Source organism: Giraffa tippelskirchi, chromosome 13 (genome assembly GCF_054371585.1).
Source record: "Giraffa tippelskirchi isolate mGirTip1 chromosome 13, T2T-mGirTip1v1.2.pri, whole genome shotgun sequence".
Taxonomy (NCBI): Eukaryota; Metazoa; Chordata; class Mammalia; order Artiodactyla; family Giraffidae; genus Giraffa; species Giraffa tippelskirchi.
In genome coordinates this window covers 122,920,941-122,941,429 of record NC_137287.1, presented here as the reverse complement: position 1 = coordinate 122,941,429, position 20,489 = coordinate 122,920,941, and the positions used below count along the sequence as shown (strand labels likewise).

Here is a 20,489-nt window from a genome sequence, read left to right as displayed (position 1 = left end):
CTAAAAGACAGTATTGGGGGTTCTTACGATCTCGAGTAGGGACTGGCAAGTACAGTGGGGTGACTCCCCCGTCACCTGTTTCTGTAAATAAAGTTTTACTGGCACATAGCCAAGCATCTCCTTTGAGGATCACTATCTATGGCTTTTTCTGCAATACAGTAGGAACAGAGACACCATATGACCCAGAAAGCCTAGAATAGCTATATTCTGGCCCTTTGAAGAAAATGTTTGCTGCCCTCTAAAGCAGCATGGGTAAGGGATACACAATTTACACAGCCGTCATGTGAATCAGATTGCCTGGGTTCAAATGTGTCTATCATTTAGTAGCTGTTGACATAATCAAACAGGAAGGCCATTAGACTGGGGTGGTCCTTGGTGGCCTACTCGAGCAAAGCAAAAACGTAAGCCAGAGTCAGTGCACTAGAATTCAAGAAAATGAAACTTAGGAGGAACCCATCACAAACAGCCAACTAGTCTTTTCCAGATAAGGCAACCACTCAGGCTATAGTTAGTCAAATAATTTCCTTGCTTTGTCTGGAAGTATTCTCTATAAAAACTGCACCGCTCACCCCACCAGCTTCGGTCCGTGCAGCTCTTCTAACTATCTTTGGTTTGGTGTTGCCCAATCCCAAGAGATGGACACTCGAATAAGGTTTTTTTTTTAAAGCCATGCCATGAGGCATGTGGGATCTTAGTTCCCTGACCAGGGTTCAAACCCACGCAGTGGGAGCCCTGCGACTTAACTACTGGACCATCGGGGAAGTCCCTCAGATAAACTCGTTTAATCTGCCTCGGTTTATCTTTCAACAGAGCTAAGAGATCTTAGGCATATTTTTAGATTATTTAAACTCCTTAAGGATCAGTTTCTCAACTGTTAAACAGGAACAATAATTATACTTACCCTCATGGAGCTGTTGAGGACTGAATTAAGTTAGACAACACCAGTAAAGCTCTAAGAATAGCAGAGACAATCAACAGAAGCTGTGGAGGAGAATCGAATAGAACTCCAACTCCTTTTGTCAATGTTTCTTTTTTGAAAAGTCATAAAAGAGTCTCTGCCTTAGAGTTGACTACATTCAGCAACATTTCTTCACACTCTCATTAGCTGTAGACTTGCTTCAGTAATCCTGACTTCATTAAAATTATAATTATTTCCTTAATTCCATTTCCCTTATCGACTTCTTTAACTTAATCCCCCATGCTGGCTGCCAAGGCCCTGGGAATCAGGGAGAACCTCTTATGAGATAGTTTTCAACAAAGGAAAAAAACAAACAAACGTAAGAGCCAGATAAGAGTCGGGAAAAATGAACAGGGAGCGAACTATCAAACGTGTGCAGCAAACCAGATTTTTAAAAGATGAACAGAAATACGTCTGGGAGAAGCAGGATGAGCTAGAAGGATGCAGAGAGCGCACAGAACAGACGTGCGTCCCAGCAAAGCCGTTAGCGCGAAATCGTTTCCGTATCCCTGAGCCACTAATTAATTCTCAGCGGAACCTAACCCTCCTCCCCGAGGATTTCTCCACCCCTGAAACCAGCAGGGTCCCTGGAAACCCCAACCACCTCAGATCGAGGAGGGATTTTAGCAAGACCTCTGGGGTTTCATTGGTCAATCTCCATTTTAGGAAACTAGGCACTTTTTGGAAGGAGCATTCTTGGGACTTAGCAAAAACATTCCCTCTCCCCCACAACCCGCCTCCTAAAAATAATCATTTTGGAAGGACCTAGCCCCATGCCTGGCACTGAGAACATATGCAATCAATGTTAATTTGCTTCTTGTAGAAAGAATTCCATCCCAAGGATCAGGGTTTATTCCTCTATCCATGCGTTCAAAGTATATTTTATTTCTCAAGCATGAGCTATGTTCTAGGCTCTGGCAAATAGGATTGCCAAATTTAGTAAGGAAAAATAGAGACCACCCAAATTTTAATCTAAGATAGACAATGGAAATTTTTAAGTATAATCACGTCCCATGCAATACATGTATGCTAAAAAAATTATTCATTGTGTATCTGAAATTCAAATTTAATTGGATCCTATATTTTATCTGGCAATGCAACTGAGAATTGAGTTGAGACCAAGACAGACCCCATCCATCGTACAGCTTTATCACAATTCTAGCCTCAGAAGCTCACAAGCCTCAATTCCCATCTGGCATTTTCCCGGTGGGAACGTCTAGGGAACAGAGTGACCATCTCTTTAGAAGCACATCACTTCTGGGGGCCCATTTAGCAGATGCCTCACGGTGTTGGAATGAAGTCCTTATTTCCTCGTCATGCTCCTCTGCACGTAGGTCCTTGGTGACAGAGCTGTGCCTTTTCTCTCTGCATCTCCTGACTCTGCCTCGCAAGGGGCCTGGGACTAGCAGATGCTCAGCACAGACAGCTGAATGAATGAGCGAACACACACACCCACGGTGGGATTCTATCACGTGCGATGCTGCGGGCTCACAAGGAAGATATTCACACACCTTCAGAAACACCAGGGGTACAGAGAGAACCACAGAGCCAGAAGCCCGAGACCACACGGGTGAAGCACGATCCTTTATTTAAAATGTTTCAGAAGGTACACGGAGCAAAACAAAAGCTTTCGTAAAAGGGAGGGGGAGGGGAGATGGTGTAAGAAAGTCTAACCCTGGTAAATAATATCAAGGGTGCCTGGAAGGTGGCTTCTTAATGTAACAGGTCATACTGAGTCAAAGCACTGGTTTGACTAGGTGGGAATATAAAGTATTATGGCCCATCGTTAAGCAGAACCATAATATTAATAACGGAGGAATACGGTATAAACAAATAACAAATAATAAGAGCCATTTTATTGTCAGTACTGTCATACAATTGAAACACTCAGAAGGAAAAGAAAATCACAAGAATCCGCAAAAGGATAAATTCAGGGAGGTGCAAGGGACACGGTATCCACAACAGAAAACCATTTAGGGTCAGTTCCTTTCTGTCCAGCCGTAAAAGAGGGAACAAAAAGTCATATCTATAGAGCAGGTTTCAAGTATGCTAATTTTTTTTTTTTTAAAGAAAGAAAAGGGGAAAAAACAAAGACAGGAAAAAAGAAAAAGACGGAGTATTGCAGAGTGTCTCAAGGACCACACAGGTAGGCAGGACGTGGAGCTGCTTCCCAGCACGGTTCCCCCGGGGCCCCCTCTGCCCGTCTGGGTGGGTCTGTGGCTGACACGCCTCACGCGGGTCACCCTTCGAGTCCCGCCAGTCCCGTCAGTGCTCAGATGGGTAGGTGGGAAAAGTCTCTGTTCGATGAAGCTTCAGAGGGCTGGTGACACCTTTTCCAAAAGAGATTTTAAAATCAGCAGTTACATTTCAGAAAGCCCACAACCAGGTTAGCTCATCACAAGTTTCTGTGTAACAGAAATAAATAACATAGGATACAGAATGTTTTCCCCCCCAGAGGCTACTCCCAAGGATATGCAAAGGAGAGTCCTGAAAGACAGTGTGATTAATACGTCACTTGCATGTGGCCTTTGCACTGTGCAAACCTGCAAATCGGGCTTCCCAGGTGGCTCGGTGGTAAAGAACCCTCCTGCCAATGCAGGGGACACGGGTCCCATCCCTGGATCGGGAAGATCCCCTGGAGAAGGAAATGGTAGCCCAGTCCAGTATTCTTGCCTGGGAAATCCCAGGGACAGAGGAGCCTGGCAAGTCACATTCTATAAGGTCGCAAAGCGTTGGAAACAACTTAGTGACTAAACAACAACATGATCAAAGCAGGAGCAACGAGGGACAACCTCCTCAATATTTTATCTTTATCAGCTAACTCCTACACCCACAAGATCCAGGGAAAACGAGATACAATCAAAGGACTGGGGCATCTTTTGGCGAGAACACCTTTTGGAAACCAGACCAGAAATAAGACAGTATTGTATTTATTGCTAAGTAATACTGCAGTAAAGGAGGACCTCTTAAAAGCCATACAGCCTTTATTATTTCAGGTTTCAGTTCCAAACCAAGGACAATGAAGACGTCAGGAAGGCCAGGTCAGGAAGAAGTCACACAAGACCACTGTGAGTCTCCTTTGTGACACAGGACAGGGGCCGGAGAACTTTATAAAAGGCAAGATAAGAAGTATTTTAGATTCTGCAGAGTGTATGGTCTCATAGCAACTACTTAACTCCACTGCCCGCAGCACAACAGCAACCAGTTAATATGTAAGGAATGGGCGTGAATGTTCCCATGAAAGGCTGTGAGCAAAAACACACAGCACCTGGATCTGCCAGGAGGCCAGCTGGCCAGTTCTTGGGGACAGAGTGCTTGATTTGACCAATTCAAGAGGTTTTCTACTGCCATCTGCTGGCTAAGGGTTGCTGTTGTCCAGTTGCTACGTCTGACTCCGCGATGCCATGAACTGTACCTGCCAGGCTCCACTGTCCTTCACTATCTGCCGGAATTTGCTCAGATTCATGTCCATTGAGTCAGTGATGCCATCCAACCATCTCATCCTCTGTCGCCCCCTTCTCCTCCTGCCTTCAATCTTTCCCAGCATCAGGTCTTTTCCAACGAGTGGGCTCGTCACATTAAGCGACTAAGGGTTACCACACGCAAAGGAATTTACAACGCAGATCAGGTGAACAGCCCTCAGAAGTGAACAAAGCAAAACCTACACTACAGTTCAGACTTCCTGGAACCAAACATGTGGATCAAGCCAGTCTACAACGCAGGGAAATGGCACCCCGGCTAAGCGGAGCATAGCCCACCCCACCCAGATGCACTCAGAACGCTGGACCGAGCGGGAAGGTTCGCGGTGGCACTGGCCCTACGCCCTAAGCTACATCTCCTTATCCCAACAGCCCTGGGCTTCATCATGGCCCAGTCTAGTCCCTTTCTGACGTAAGAAAGCGTGGATTCAGATACTTCCAAGCCTCAAACCCGAACCATAAGAAAACTATATATGTAGTCATATAGTCACGGGTACACAGAGCGGTGATTATTATTAGAGAAATCAGAATATTAACATATCCTCATCACCAGAGATCATTCCTTCCAGCTTCCCAGTCACTTTACACATGAATTCAGTTCTCCTTCCAACACACACACACACACACACACACAAATGCGTGCAAAGGTCACACCCAAAGGTCACAAGCTGGCCCTGGCCTGTGCACCCTGTCTGTGCCCTGTCCTCTGGCCTGCACGGGGCACAGAGCACGTGGAATTGCTTGTCAGCATTTGAATAGCTGCACAAGGGCTAAAGTCCTGCTCCCGAGGCCTGCACTCTCCCTGCCGTTTTTACCAGGACCCCCACGCCCACACTGGCATGTCCTCCCGGCCCCTGTAGACATGTGAGTGTGAGACCCTGGCTTATTTGGCATCTTTCTAATTTGCTCGGATCTTAATATACTTCTCTCTTACTAGATGCACACACAACGTATGTGTGAGAATTAATATCGAAAAACCAACATTATAGAGAACGGACTTGTGGTTGTCAAGGGCTGGGGGATGGATGGATGGGAGTTCGGGATGAGCAGAGGCAAACTGTTCTATACAGGAGGGGTAAACAAGGTCCTCCTGTACAGCACGGGGGGCTATAGTCAATACCCTGTGACAAACCACAGTGGAAAAGAGTATAAAAAGAAGGCACAGGCGCCAGTGCTGAAAGAACCTGCCTGCAAATGCAGGAGACATAACAGACCTGGGTTCGATCCCCGGGTTGGGAAGATCCCGTGGAGGAGGGCATGGCAACCCACTCCAGTATTCTTGCCTGGAAAATCCCATGGACAGAGGAGCCTGGTGGACTACAGTCCATGGGATTGCACAGAGTCAGACATGACTGAAGCGACTTAGCACACATATATGTATGTGTGTCTGTGTGTGTCTGTGTGTGTGTATATATATATATATAACTGAATGTATACATATATATGTATAACTGGATCACTTTGCTGTACAGCAGAATACAGCATTGTAAATCAACTATACTTCAACAAAAGATAAATTTTAAAAAGAAAGAAAACCCAAAGTTAAGCCCTCCAAAGTAACCACTTGCTCAAAAAATCTATCCTCGTTAAGATAAAAATGTAAATTGCACGACCTGGAACCAACTCTCTGGAGGAGTTATTTCCATCACATGGTATTCACTTTGGAAACGCCCACGGTGGCAGAATTTCCACCCAAAGGCAAGCATATACAATAAAAGAAAGACCCCTAAACCAGGAGTCAGAACCCTGGAGTCCTAACGTCAGTCCGTCCACCCACTGGCCATGTGATCTCGGTGAGTATTGACCTCCGAGGGCCTCAGTCTCTGCCTTCATTGAAATGGGGTCTCTGGCCAACCCTAACTGCTGCCGGGTGAGCCCGGAAAGGCAAGGAAGACACCCACAGAGTGACACAGTCATCTGATGCCGCTCCTTGATTTCCTAAGATTATCCAAAATCACATCACACTGGGTCAATGATATAAGTGCCTATGTTTTTCTCATTTTTGCTTTGAAACAAGGGACACTCTCTTCAGAGGCAATTTCTACAGAAGAGTTCTAAACATATTGAGAAATGGAGCGCCTTAGGATTAAGGGCAAAATTCCTAAGATGTTAACTTAAAGGAGGTGAGGGAGTTTAAGAAGAACATTGCCAAGAAGCTGGACACACCCGGCTCTCTCCTAAAAGCCTTTATGCATCAGCCACACCACCTCCTTTCTGTTCTTTGAACACACAGGCTCCTTCCCGCCCCAGGGCCTTTGCGTATGTTGATTTCTCTGTGGATAATGCTTTTTCCTGGCTCTCCATAGGACTCCTCTTTTCAGACTCCGGGTCTTGGGGTAAATGGGGCAGCCCCTCTAAAGAAGTCCCTTTGTCACCCTCCTCCCCAAACCGACAACAACTCTGCTTTACCATTCTTTACTACAAACACTTTCTTTTCAATATAACATAGACCAAATTTGAAATTAAATATGCATATGTAATTATTGACTGTGGCTAGCCTTCCGACTATAACCTGTTGGAGGCAGAAACCAGCCTGTGTAGTAGTCCCAGTATGGCTCCATCACCCAGAACAATGCTCGGCATAAAATAGGTGCTCAACTAACATTTATCAAATAATGAATGAATGGAGAGACGAAAGCCTCAACTCCATGACACAGGTGATCCTGGACACATTACTAACTTCAAATTAGTAATTTGAAATTCTGTGTAATTAGTAATTTGAATTGCTTTAAATTCTGTGTCTTAGCTGCACAAGGGAATAAAATACTCCCAGGTGGCTGCTTTGCAGACTAAATGAGATCATGCATATTACATTCTGGCTTTCCTAGTGGCTCAGTCGGTAACGAATCTGCCTGCAATACAGGAGACCACCTGCAATACAAAAGTGCCTGCAGTACAGCAGCCCCAGGTTCAGGAGCCCCAGGTTCAGTCTCTGCGTCAGGAAGATCCCCTGGAGAAGGCAATGGCTACCCACTCCAGTATTCTTGCCTGGGAAACCCCAGGGACAGAGGAGCCTGGCAGAATATAGTTCATGTGGTGGCAGAAGAATCAGACACAACTTAGCAACTAAACCACCACCACCAAATTAAGTTCCTAGTGCAAACGCAGAAACACAGTAGGTCCTCAAGAAACAGTAGCTTTTATAAAGGTATTCAGTGAGTATGGCCTGTCTCCCTGGAAAGGAACAAACCTGGCACTTTACTAGTGGTATATTAACGTTAGTATATAAAAAAAGGAGAGAGAAGATTGCATGTTCAAATTTGCAGAGCTCTGGCTTAACCAAGATTAAACAGATTTGTTTTTTATTGCAGGACATCTCAGAGTCTTGAAAATATTGATTTGCTTTCTGAATCTCCTAAAGAATTTAACATGTAGCACAAACCAGTCCATCCTAAAGGAGATCAGTCCTGGGTGTTCAGTGGAAGGACTGATGCTGAAGCTGAAGCTCCAATACTTTGGCCACGTGATGTAAAGAACTGACTCATTGGAAAAGATCCTGATGCTGGGAAAGACTGAAGGTGGGAGGAGAAGGGGACGACAGAGGATGAGATGGTTGGATGGCATCACTGACTCGATGGACATGAGTTTGAGCAAGCTCTGGGAGATGGTGAGGAACAGGGAGGCCTGGCGTGCTGCAGTCATGGGGTCGCAAAGACATGACTGAGGGACTAAAAGGCTGATTTTGCCCCAATTATTGGACTCTAGTCCTTTTTTGGAGGAGGGTGATATCAACCAGGGTTAGGACAACATAGAAGACAACTGGAAAAAGGTGATTCATTTTATACAATGAATTCTTAGAAGAATTCTGTAAATACAGGGCTCAACATACGGTTGAGTGCTTCTATTTCATGTATTTTCCCCCAGTTCTCACAATAAACCTCCCATGTTAATTCTGTAAATGCCTAAGCAGAGAAGAGAATTTAGTTTTGAAAGCTGGAAAATGGGGTGGAGGAAGCAGCGAAGGTAGATGAACACATCTTAGTGTACGCGGCGTGTGTCAGACCCAGCAGGCCCCTCTCCTCACGGAAACAGCAATAATAAAGCGGCAAATCCAAGCGTCAACCAGTAGGTGGCTCTCTAGCACTAAATTTGGAGAGGAAAAAATTTCTCAAACCTCTTGGATAAATTCCCTCATAAAGGTCTGTATGATTTCCAAGGTTAGCCACTGGATCTGTCAGAAAAAAATCAGTCTGAGATACATTAGGGTAGGTGAAGTGGCCAGAGGAATTACAACTCATGGATACTAGCAAAACAAGAAGATATGATGTGCTGTAATCTCAGCAAAGCAAGCTACGATGCGCTGTGTAATCTCATCGTGTGACACATACACAGGGCCATCATGTCACTCATTTTCTCAATTTCCCCTTTTTTTTCTGGGGGTGGGCAGAAGGGGGCAAGAAGGGCAGGTGGGCAGGCGGGATGCGTGTGTGTGTGCCCAGTCGCTCAGTCCCGTCGGCCTCTTTAAAGCCCGCGAGGCTCCTCTGTCCGCGGGGCTTCTCAACAAGAATGCTGGAGTGGGTCGCCAGTTCCTCCTCCAGGGGATCGTCCCAACTCAGGGGTGGAACCTGTGTCTCCTCTACCGCTGAGCCACCAGGGAGCCTCACAGGTGGGATAGATGAACGTTTCCCATTTATTCGTGGTGTGAATGACCACCCCTGAGACGCGAGATAATTTTATGTAGTCTGAACGTTTTTTAAAAATCTATCAAATTTGGTGGTAAATTGAGTTTCCAAGCTATTCAATACATACACAGCACATATTAGCACCGTATCTCAATGAATACTGGTGACTAAAAAGCAATCCCAAGATAAAACAAATATAGACAAATCTACATAGAACATGCTGATGAGGTACTATCTCGGAAACACTGGTTATAAATTAAGTAGCAAAATAAAACACATTTACATTAATTCCTACACAGGTAACAAAAGTATGTGAAAACAAATAATTTGATGAAATAATTGATACAAAACATAAAGCAAAAAAACAAAACAAAACACTGAAACAATCACAATGCCGTCAAAACAGGAAACCTGCGAATTCTATTGGAAGCTTGGGTTCAATGATGGTTATACTATGTAACAAACAATCATAGTTTTAATTATCATCTTCAATCCTGGAACACAATCACCAAAACCCTATAGAATTACCAGTGACAAAGTTTGATAATCCATCATCTCTGCATGGATTCTGTGGCTTTTTTCCCCCTTATTATCACTGGAATTTATTTCATCAGAAACTAAGTAATCACTATCTTTAAATCACTGACTTGTAAGTACTACTACTGTGTTCATTTCTAAAAACTATACCAATAAATTTGAACTTAATTTTACAGTAATGCAGGCAGACCTCATTTTCTGCTTCACTGCATTATGCTTTACAGATATTGCATTTTGTTAACTTTTTAAAATTTATTTTGGTTGAGTATTTTGGGGCCTCATCATGCAGCATGCGGGATCCCAGTTCCCCAACCAGGGATCGAACCCCTGTCCCCTACAGTGGAGGCAGCATAGATTCTTAATCGCTGGGTGGCCAGGGAGTCCCTACATACTTTTTAAATCGCAGATTTGTGGCGATCCTGCGCTGAGTGAATCTGTTGGTACCGTTTCCCCAACAGCACCTGTTCACTTCATGTCTCTGTGTCACATTTTGGTAATTCTTGAAATAACTCCAGCGTGTTCATTATTATACTTGCTTTGATGACCTGTGATTGGTTATGTTTGATGTTACTACTACGACCCACCAAAGGCTTACATGATGGTTAGCATTTTTTAGCAATAAAGTGTTTTTGAATTAAAGTATGTACATCTTTTTAGACATACAAGCTGTTGCACACTTAATAGACCACAGGCTAGTGTAAACATAACTTTTATATGCATTGGGAAGCCAAAAAAATTCATGTGACTTGCTTTATCACAATATGCTCTTTATTGTGACGGTCTGGAACCAAAACACCTAATATATATCCTAAGTCAGTAAGTAAGTAAGTGTTAGTCGCTCAGTCATGCCCAATTCTTTGCAACCCTATGGAATGCAGCCCACCAGGCTCCTCTGTCCATGAGATTTTCCAGGCAAGGATACTGGAGTGGGTTGCCATTTTCTTCTCCAGGGGATCTTCCCAACCCCAGGGATCAAACCCAGGTCTTCTGCACTGCAGGCAGATTCTTTACCGACTGAGCTACAAGGGAAGCCCAATATATATATATACCCAAAGTCTGCCTGAATCTCATTACTTTTGAGTGTTGGGTTATAAAAATAATAAATAACAAACTTAAATATAAAAGCTTATCGAATAAACCCAAGTCCGATTCTGATGAGTTGTTTGGTTTGTGACTTGCTATATTTGACAAAAACAACACAAACTTCTCAAAGGTGATTTTTCTCCTTTGTGGAGATGTTTTGTGTTGTTCTACTCCATATCTAGAGGTAACATTTTCACCACTGTTTTTCTGGAATTATTGGGTCACTAGTCCTTGGTAATGATCCCAGATTCTTTCAGCTATGTATGGTTTTCCAACCATAATATGGGCTTTTTGCATGCAGATAAATTGTATTTTTTGTTGCTGTGGTTGAAGAAGTTGTGTCTATATGCTGGAAAACAGAGTCTCTTTCTTTGTTGCAAACAGATGCAGACATTGTCAGAGGTAGCTGTATAAACCCAAGGAGCACACAAACCATATGCTAACAGTATCTAAAACATCTGCTCTAAACTTAAGATTTTAAAAAATATTATTACAGCATCAGGGCCCTGGTAAGACCTTTAGTCTTCAGTCATGTCTGATGGACACCTACTTGTTTTGATGGAAGGGAGTTAAGTTAGTTAAAATAAGAATTGTAAAATGAGTGTCTTCTTCATATGACAGATTGCCCTGAGGATGTTTTGTTTTTGGCCTCCCCGCATGACAGGCGGGGTCTCCGGGGCCCTGGCTAGGGATGGAGCCCGTGGTCCCTGCCTTAGAAGCACGGAGGTCTGGGTGGAAGCGGACTAACCTGCGGGGCGCAGGTTAGTGAGGGCTGAGCCCGCCCTCCGCCCCGCCCCGCCCCGCCCCGCTCCGCTCCTCCCCGCTCACCTTGCAGGCGGTACAGCTGCCCGGTGCTGTGCTGCCGGGTGATGTGCTGCCAGTAGGCGCTGCGAGGCAGGGGCACCATGGTGCTCAGCGAGGCGGCCCGCTCGCTCATCTTCACCTGGAGCTGCGACGGAGGAACAGAGCGCAAGTCAGCATCCCGGGGCTGCGAGGGCCGACACGGGGAGCCCCACCCGGAGATCCACCCAGGGAGCTCTCTACCCACGGAGCCTCACCCGGGGAGATCCACCCGGGGAGCCCTCCACCCACGGAGCCGGCCATCCGGAGCCAGCGGGCTGGCCAGTGGGGGAGCACGGCTCTCTCTTTGCTGACTTGGCAGCGCCCGTTCTTCCCACGTTGGCATTAGCGCATCGATCTTCCGGGCGGGAACTTCCCGTGACTCAGCTCAACCCACCTGGTCACGGTGGGGCGGACCCCACCACCGATTCTGGGGTGGCCCAAGGACCCGAGTCAGGCCAGTAACACACAATCCCTGGGGACATTTATTAGAACTTTTGTGGAAGACAGAATCAGGAGAGGTAAGTTAAGGGTGTTGGCCTATTTCAGTCATTGCTGAATCCCAGGGTCTAGATTATTTCCTGACATGGTAGGTACAGAGGAGATACTTCTGGAGTTGAATGTAGGAGCTTTCTCATGGGGTTGATAGGGGGACAGGAGATGGGCCTGGGGTCTATCCTGGCACAGGAAGAAAGAACAAGCCAGTCAGAGGACCTACTCTGAGGAAGAAAGCCAAGAGAAGGAGGGGAGAGTCCTGACAAGCTGCACTGAACCCAGCGGCTAGCCCAAGACCTCTCACCTATACCAGCCCATTCCTGCTCAGTCTAAGCGGATGTGAGCTGGGTTTTAGCACTAGCATGGGACTTCCCAGGTGGTGCTGGTGGTAAAGAATTCGCCAGCCAATCTCGGAGATGCAGGAGAGGGGAGTTTCATCTCTGGGTCAGGAAGATCCCTGGAAGAGGAAATGGCAACCTGCTCCAGTATCCTTGCCTGAAGAATCCCACTGACAGAGGAGCCCAGCGGGCCACAGTCCATGGGGCGGCAGGGTCCGACACAGCTGAGCACTCACACCATCACCAGCAGAAGAAAAGCCCTGTCTGCTCCCACAAGTGCCTGATCCCCTTCCAGATACTGCGGAGGACAGACGGAGCTGGGGCTTTTGGCTCCAAGTATCTAAGAGGACCCATCCTAAAAGATACAACGTGAGGCTCCAGGTCCTTGGGGAGGAGTCGGTCGTCTGTCCAACCACATTGGGGGACGATTTCGAGAGAAGACAGCTTAGCGGGACGAGCAGGGAGTGACTAGAGGCATACAGGGACAACTCGGGGAGAAGAGAGGGTGGGGTGTGATCTGAGGCAGCTGTCCAGCGCCCTCCTCTGAGCCCTGATCAGGACACAAACGTGCACATTTTCATTGTGTCATAACACAGAAGTGACTCTCTGATATCCTGGAGTTGCTTGAATATCAAATGACCCACCCCAGTCTTATAAAAATGTGTCCAGAAATAGCTGGATTTACCCAAGGATGGGCATTAGGAGACAGTCTGCACTCATGGAAAACTAGGGGCAGCATCAGCCTCCACGTCTCAGGGCCTGGCTAAGTGCAGAGACACGCTGGAGTACTTGGCAACTGCAAATCAGAGGACAGCAGATTTACGTCAACTGAAAAGGAAACACTGACATATTGTACCATTAAGGAAAAGTGAATCGCAGACTATTCTATTTAGTGGAATGCCACCTTAATTGCTCATCTGAGAAAAGCTGGTATTAAATATTTATCCATTTGGGTTCAGTGAGATGATGCCTGCTTAGCACTTGCCTAGCACAAACCAGGCACGGGGAAAAGGAAGGATATTATTATGAGTATAAACTGCAATGCCCACCAACAGACTTTTTTAAAACTCCCCACTCTATACATCTCATTAACATAGTAGTGTCAGGAATAATATCTGCACATTCACTCAATAAAGCCAAAATAATACAAGACTTCACACCCTGGAAACCAAAACTCATCGGAGTTGATGTGGTGGTTTAGCCGCTAAGTTGTGTCCGGCTCTTGCAGCCCCGTGGACAGCAGCCCGCCAGGCTCCTCTGTCCACGGGATTCTCTAGGCAAGAATATTGGAGTGTGTTGCCACTTCCTTCTCCAGGGGATCTTCCCAACCCAGGAATTGAACTCAGGTCTCCTGCAATGCAGGCAGATTCTTTACCAATGGGAAGCCCGATGAGACTAACTTAAAAAAAAGATTATAACCATCTTTCCAAAGACAATTTTAATTTACATATCTTGTATTTACATGTGATGGACTGAATTCTCTACCACAGTAGCACAATTACCTAAATGTGTCCAAGTAATTCCACAGCGCTAGATTTCGTGGAGACATTTTTTTTCCTAAACATGTTCTGTTAAATCAAAAGGGTAAAAAGTTGAAAACAAAGGCTAGTAGAAAACTTCTGTGGCTGTTTTTCCACTTCTGCAGAAATGAAAGTCTCAAAGTTTAACAGCAAAAATAAAAAACAACCAAACAAAAAAACCTATTTACCAGTGACATGTGGTGACATTCAACCTCATGAACATGGAGTACAAGAAAATAAAGAGAGGAAAGGAACTGAATATTCAAGGTACTGATTATTTGCTTTCTTATTATAAAGGGATTATAGTTAAGACAGTAATATTTTTAATACAAAGAAAATATTTGGGAAGTAGCCATCACTTCAAGTTACTAACTACTTTACTGTGAATATATTTCTGCAGCCCAGCACGGTTTGGTTATATTTTCAGAATGCTTATTCAGGAACAAAAATAAAATGGCACCGATGTCATGTGTCAGAGGAACATGAACAAAGCCTGGTCTCTTTCTTCCTCAAACATTTGAAAGAACATCTAATTTTATGACAGGGGGCATTTTAACTGTCTTCAGAGAAAAGCGCTAAGAAAAGTCTTCTTAGTTAACATGGCAAAAATGTCTGAATTCTCGAAGAATGAGAAGTGACTTGGGAAGTCAAGCGATGAAGCGCCAGTCAAAAGGTGCCCCCCTCACCCCACCTCAGTGCCACAGTCACCCCACCTGATACCAGACGTGCCCCCTCACCCCGCCTCAGTGCCAGTCACCCCACCTGATTCCAGACACATCCCCTCACCCCGCCTCAGTGCCAGTCACCCCACCTGATACCAGACACGTCCCCTCACCCTGCCTCAGTGCCAGTCACCCCACCTGATACCAGACACGTCCCCTCACCCCGCCTCACTGCCACAGTCACCCCACCTGATTCCAGACACGTCCCCTCACCCCGCCTCAGTGCCACAGTCACCCCACCTGATTCCAGACACGTCCCCTCACCCCGCCTCACTGCCACAGTCACCCCACCTGATTCCAGACACGTCCCCTCACCCCGCCTCACTGCCACAGTCACCCCACCTGATTCCAGACACGTCCCCTCACCCTGCCTCAGTGCCAGTCACCCCACCTGATACCAGACACGTCCCCTCACCCCGCCTCAGAGCCACAGGTCACCCCACCTGATTCCAGACACATCCCCTCACCCCGCCTCACTGCCACAGGTCACCCCAACTCTGATTCCAGACACGTCCCCTCACCCCGCCTCAGAGCCACAGGTCACCCCACCTGATTCCAGACACGTCCCCTCACCCCGCCTCAGAGCCACAGGTCACCCACCTGATACCAGACACGTCCCCTCACCCCGCCTCAGTGCCACAGTCACCCCACCTGATTCCAGACACGTCCCCTCACCCCGCCTCAGAGCCACAGTCACCCCACCTGATTCCAGACACGTCCCCTCACCCCGCCTCACTGCCACAGTCACCCCACCTGATTCCAGACACGTCCCCTCACCCCGCCTCAGAGCCACAGTCACCCCACCTGATACCAGACATGTCCCCTCACCCCGCCTCAGAGCCACAGGTCACCCCACCTGATTCCAGACACGTCCCCTCACCCCGCCTCAGAGCCACAGTCACCCCACCTGATTCCAGACACGTCCCCTCACCCCGCCTCACTGCCACAGTCACCCCACCTGATACCAGACACGTCCCCTCACCCCGCCTCAGTGCCACAGGTCACCCCAACTCTGATTCCAGACACGTCCCCTCACCCCGCCTCAGAGCCACAGGTCACCCCACCTGATACCAGACACGTCCCCTCACCCCGCCTCAGAGCCACAGGTCACCCCACCTGATTCCAGACACATCCCCTCACCCCGCCTCACTGCCACAGGTCACCCCAACTCTGATTCCAGACACGTCCCCTCACCCCGCCTCAGAGCCACAGGTCACCCCACCTGATTCCAGACACGTCCCCTCACCCTGCCTCACTGCCACAGTCACCCCACCTGATTCCAGACACGTCCCCTCACCCCGCCTCAGAGCCACAGGTCACCCACCTGATACCAGACACGTCCCCTCACCCCGCCTCAGTGCCACAGTCACCCCACCTGATTCCAGACACGTCCCCTCACCCCGCCTCAGTGCCACAGGTCACCCCACCTGATTCCAGACACGTCCCCTCACCCCGCCTCACTGCCACAGGTCACCCCACCTGATTCCAGACACGTCCCCTCACCCCGCCTCAGAGCCACAGTCACCCCACCTGATACCAGACACGTCCCCTCACCCCGCCTCAGAGCCACAGGTCACCCCACCTGATTCCAGACACGTCCCCTCACCCCGCCTCACTGCCACAGTCACCCCACCTGATTCCAGACACGTCCCCTCACCCCGCCTCACTGCCACAGTCACCCCACCTGATACCAGACACGTCCCCTCACCCCGCCTCAGTGCCACAGGTCACCCCACCTGATTCCAGACACGTCCCCTCACCCCGCCTCACTGCCACAGGTCACCCCACCTGATTCCAGACACGTCCCCTCACCCCGCCTCAGAGCCACAGTCACCCCACCTGATACCAGACACGTCCCCTCACCCCGCCTCAGAGCCACAGGTCACCCCACCTGATTCCAGACACGTCCCCTCACCCCGCCTCACTGCCACAGTCACCCCACCTGATTCCAGACACGTCCCCTCACCCCGCCTCACTGCCACAGTCACCCCACCTGATTCCAGACACGTCCCCTCACCCCGCCTCACTGCCACAGTCACCCCACCTGATACCAGACACGTCCCCTCACCCCGCCTCAGAGCCACAGGTCACCCCACCTGATTCCAGACACGTCCCCTCACCCCGCCTCAGAGCCACAGTCACCCCACCTGATACCAGACACGTCCCCTCACCCCGCCTCAGAGCCACAGTCACCCCACCTGATTCCAGACACGTCCCCTCACCCCGCCTCACTGCCACAGTCACCCCACCTGATACCAGACATGCCCCCTCACCCCGCCTCAGAGCCACAGGTCACCCCACCTGATTCCAGACATGCCCCCTCACCCCGCCTCACTGCCACAGTCACCCCACCTGATACCAGACACGTCCCCTCACCCCGCCTCAGAGCCACAGTCACCCCACCTGATTCCAGACACGTCCCCTCACCCCGCCTCAGAGCCACAGTCACCCCACCTGATTCCAGACACGTCCCCTCACCCCGCCTCACTGCCACAGGTCACCCCAACTCTGATTCCAGACACGTCCCCTCACCCCGCCTCAGTGCCACAGGTCACCCACCTGATTCCAGACATGTCCCCTCACCCAGCCTCACTGCCACAGGTCACCCACCTGATTCCAGACACGTCCCCTCACCCCGCCTCACTGCCACAGTCACCCCAACTCTGATTCCAGCTCGCCACCCCTCCATCTCAGGCTGCACTCTGGTCCAGCCCAAGCCACACGCTCAGTCCTCCATTTCCGCCTGCCTGTGTGCCCACACCCCACTACAGCAAATGCTGATTCCTAGGCCTGAGGACTCCCCCAGCTCCTCACCTGGCTGACACCTGTCTGCCCTTCAGAAGCGCTCAGGGACCACCTCCTGATGACTCTTCCCCCACCAATGACACCAGGAGTTCCTACCAGACGGTGGCTCAGCTGGTAAAGAATCTGCCTGCCAAAACAGGACACGCAGGAGACGCAAGAGATGCAGGTTTGATCCCTGGGTCAGGAAGATCCCCTGGAGGAGAAAATGGCAACCCCCTCCAGAATTCCTGCCTGAGAAATCCATGACCAGAGGAGGCTGGCGGGCTTCGGTCCACGGGGTCGCAGAGTCAGACCGGACTGAGCGTGCACAGCCCTGTTCTCGTCTGGTCATCTCACTCTTCTGTGACCGCGGTCCGCCTCCTCTTGTAGCTCATGCACTCCGAGAACACGGGGATTATATCTTTCATCTCTGCATCCCCAACACCTAACTGGGACCCCCAAAGACTGAACAAATACAGGATGGATGAATCAATGAGCCAGAGAACCCAGCCCCACCCAGGGAGCAGGGAATAAATCTTAAATCAACCCAGCAAATCAGCCTGGAGCTGAATTCCTGCTGAAGCCCTAGGTCCCGGTTAAGTTGGTGTGGTTCTCGGGGCTGTGGGGAACGTGCTGACAAGACTGAGTCACTCTGTCCCTTGCGATTCGAGTGATGAGCAGAAGCAGGGTGTCCAGCTGGACACGTTGATTCGTCCTAGAGTGTCGGCTCAAGATCCCGCCAGGGGAGAAAGACAAGGCTTCGTGAATGACAAACACACGCCTTCGTGGGCTTCACCACCCAGACTTTCCCCTAAACAACGGGGATGCATGTCGGTCTCTTCCGCGCCCAGCCCGAGTGAGTTTGGACGCTGCCCAGTGGCCTGAGATAATCAATCAACGGATGGAGCTGGTGGGGTTTCAAGGACAGAGGCAGCATTGTGCCGCTGGGGGTGGCCGGGAGCGGGTCATGGGGTAGGAGACCTGTGGCCCATCCCGGCTGTGCTCCAGATGAGCCGTGTGACACGGGACACGTCCCTCCTCCTGTCTAAACCTCCCAGTCTCCTTTCCCATGGAACATCCCTTCCTAAAGAGACGACAATAAAACTAAACAAAAGAGAGACAGACTGCCATAAAAAGGAATGAAGTCCTAGGGACACCCCAGGTGGTCCAGTGGCTAAGACTCTGAGCTCCCAATGCAGGGAGCCAGGTTACATCCTTGGTCAGGGAACTAGATCCCACATGGCATAACTAAAGATCCTGCATGCTGCTACCATGACCTGCTAAATAAATAAATAGATATATTTTTAAAGTAATGAACTCCTGAAACATGCCACAACATGCATGCATGCTCAGTCGCGCTCAGTCGTGTCCAACTCTTTGCGACACTATGGACTGTAGCCTTCCAGGCTCCTCTGTCCATGGGATTCTCCAGGCAAGAGTACTGGAGTGAGTTGCCATTTCTTCCTCCAGGGGATCTTCTCAACCCAGGGATTGAACCTGTGTCTCCTGCACTCCTGCACTGGCAAGTAGTGTCTTTACCACTGAGCTACTGGCTTCCCCTCCACAATGTGGAGAAGCTGAAAACATGATGCTGAATGAAAGAAGCCACTTGCAAAAGATCACATAGCATATGATTCTATTTATATGCAATGTCCAGGACAGGCAAATGCAGAGAAAGTATACTGGTGGTTGCCTAAGGCTGGGTGGATGATGGATAAGAAGACGGGTTTCTTCCTGGGGTGATGAAAACGTTCAGGAGTTGACTGTGTTGATGGTTTTACAATTCCATGACTATATTAACACCACTGGATTGTATGGTTTAAACGGATGTATTATATGGTACGTGAATTATGTGTCAATATAGCTGTCTTCAAAAAAATAAAATCAGATAGTAGTATGTTGACTATTTCTTTTTTTTAAAGCATGATGTAATGAGGCAGTTGGTGGCTACTTCTGGTCAAAGGCTTCCCAGGTGGTTCAGTGGTAAAGAATCCACCTGTCCATGTAACAGTTCGGGGTTCAACCTCTGGGTCAGGAGAAGGAAATGGCAATGCACTCCAGTATTCTTGCATGGGAAATTCCATGGACAGAGGAGCTTGGTGGGCTACAGTCCATGAGGTTACAAAGAGTCAGATGCGAGTTAGAGGCTAAACAACAACCACTGCCACAACCACCAGCCAAACAGTCGCAATGGAAGTAACATTTAAATGACAATAATGGTCCCCCATTGTTATCACCATCAACAACACAGACAGATCCTTTTAAAAACCTCCCAAAACTCACTGAGCAAAGTGCTCATTGTCAATGCCCTTTTTCTCCTAATAACAGGCAAACCACAGCCACCTTCTTGGGAGACAAAGCCCTCTGAGGACCACTGTGTGCCAGCCGCCTTCGGTTCCTGCCCCCTCCCCTGGCCTGGCTCACACTTCCCTGTTGCCTGGGGGCCCCTTTTATGAGTTTGAGAGCAGGTGCGCAGGGCAGTGGCCAAGACTCAGCCACAACACGACACACGTCACCAGGTCGGCCTTCCCTGGAATCCATCTGTTTTTACAACAAAGCACTGTGTTCCGCAGAACCGACCGGTACGACAGGAGTGACTGCTGCCATAACCCCTCACAAGGACACACATACACCGCGCTTGTGGCGTCGTCCTGGAGCCATTCAGAAACCAGCACAAATCGTCACAAAACAGAAGATGACTTCAAGACCCAACCCCCTCCTCATCAGCCTCTCAAACTTCCATCGGGCTGCGCCTTCCCGTTAACTCACGCGGGGTCTCGGCCAGTGGCCGCTCTGCATACGCAAACCATGCGTGAGTTTCCACTCTCTCGACCCGGCCCTGAAGTCACTGCACAGGGACACGATGTTGACAATAAGGCTGTGCTGTGAGTCACAGCGACATCAATTCCGAGTGTCTGCTCGGCGTGACAGACTTCCAAAGCTCCTCTGATTCTGGTAGTAGCCTCAGCTTAGGGACGTATATATAAAGCAACTTATTTTCTCTGGGTATTTTAAGCACAACATGTGGGCAAAGTTGAATCAGAAGGAACGATTCCGTCCAAGAGAGAAAAAGTAAAATGAGGTTCTAAAAGAAACCCGCATCTCAGTGTC

The 20,489-nt window shown here is 48.7% G+C and overlaps 1 protein-coding gene across 6 annotated transcripts in view; it reads right to left on the bottom strand.

Annotated features, from left to right (window-relative positions):
• DOK5 (docking protein 5) overlaps positions 1–20,489 on the bottom strand; it is a 240,099-nt gene that overhangs the window by 88,070 nt on the left and 131,540 nt on the right. For 4 of the 6 annotated variants that reach the window (XM_081557308.1, XM_081557309.1, XM_081557313.1 and 1 more), the window contains exon 7: positions 11,508–11,628. In XM_081557308.1, the coding sequence (XP_081413434.1) occupies positions 11,508–11,628 (121 nt within the window). Of the gene's footprint in view, positions 1–2,529; positions 3,289–11,507; positions 11,629–20,489 lie in introns of those variants that run through there. The other 2 variants (XM_081557310.1, XM_081557311.1) reach the window with 2 other exon arrangements.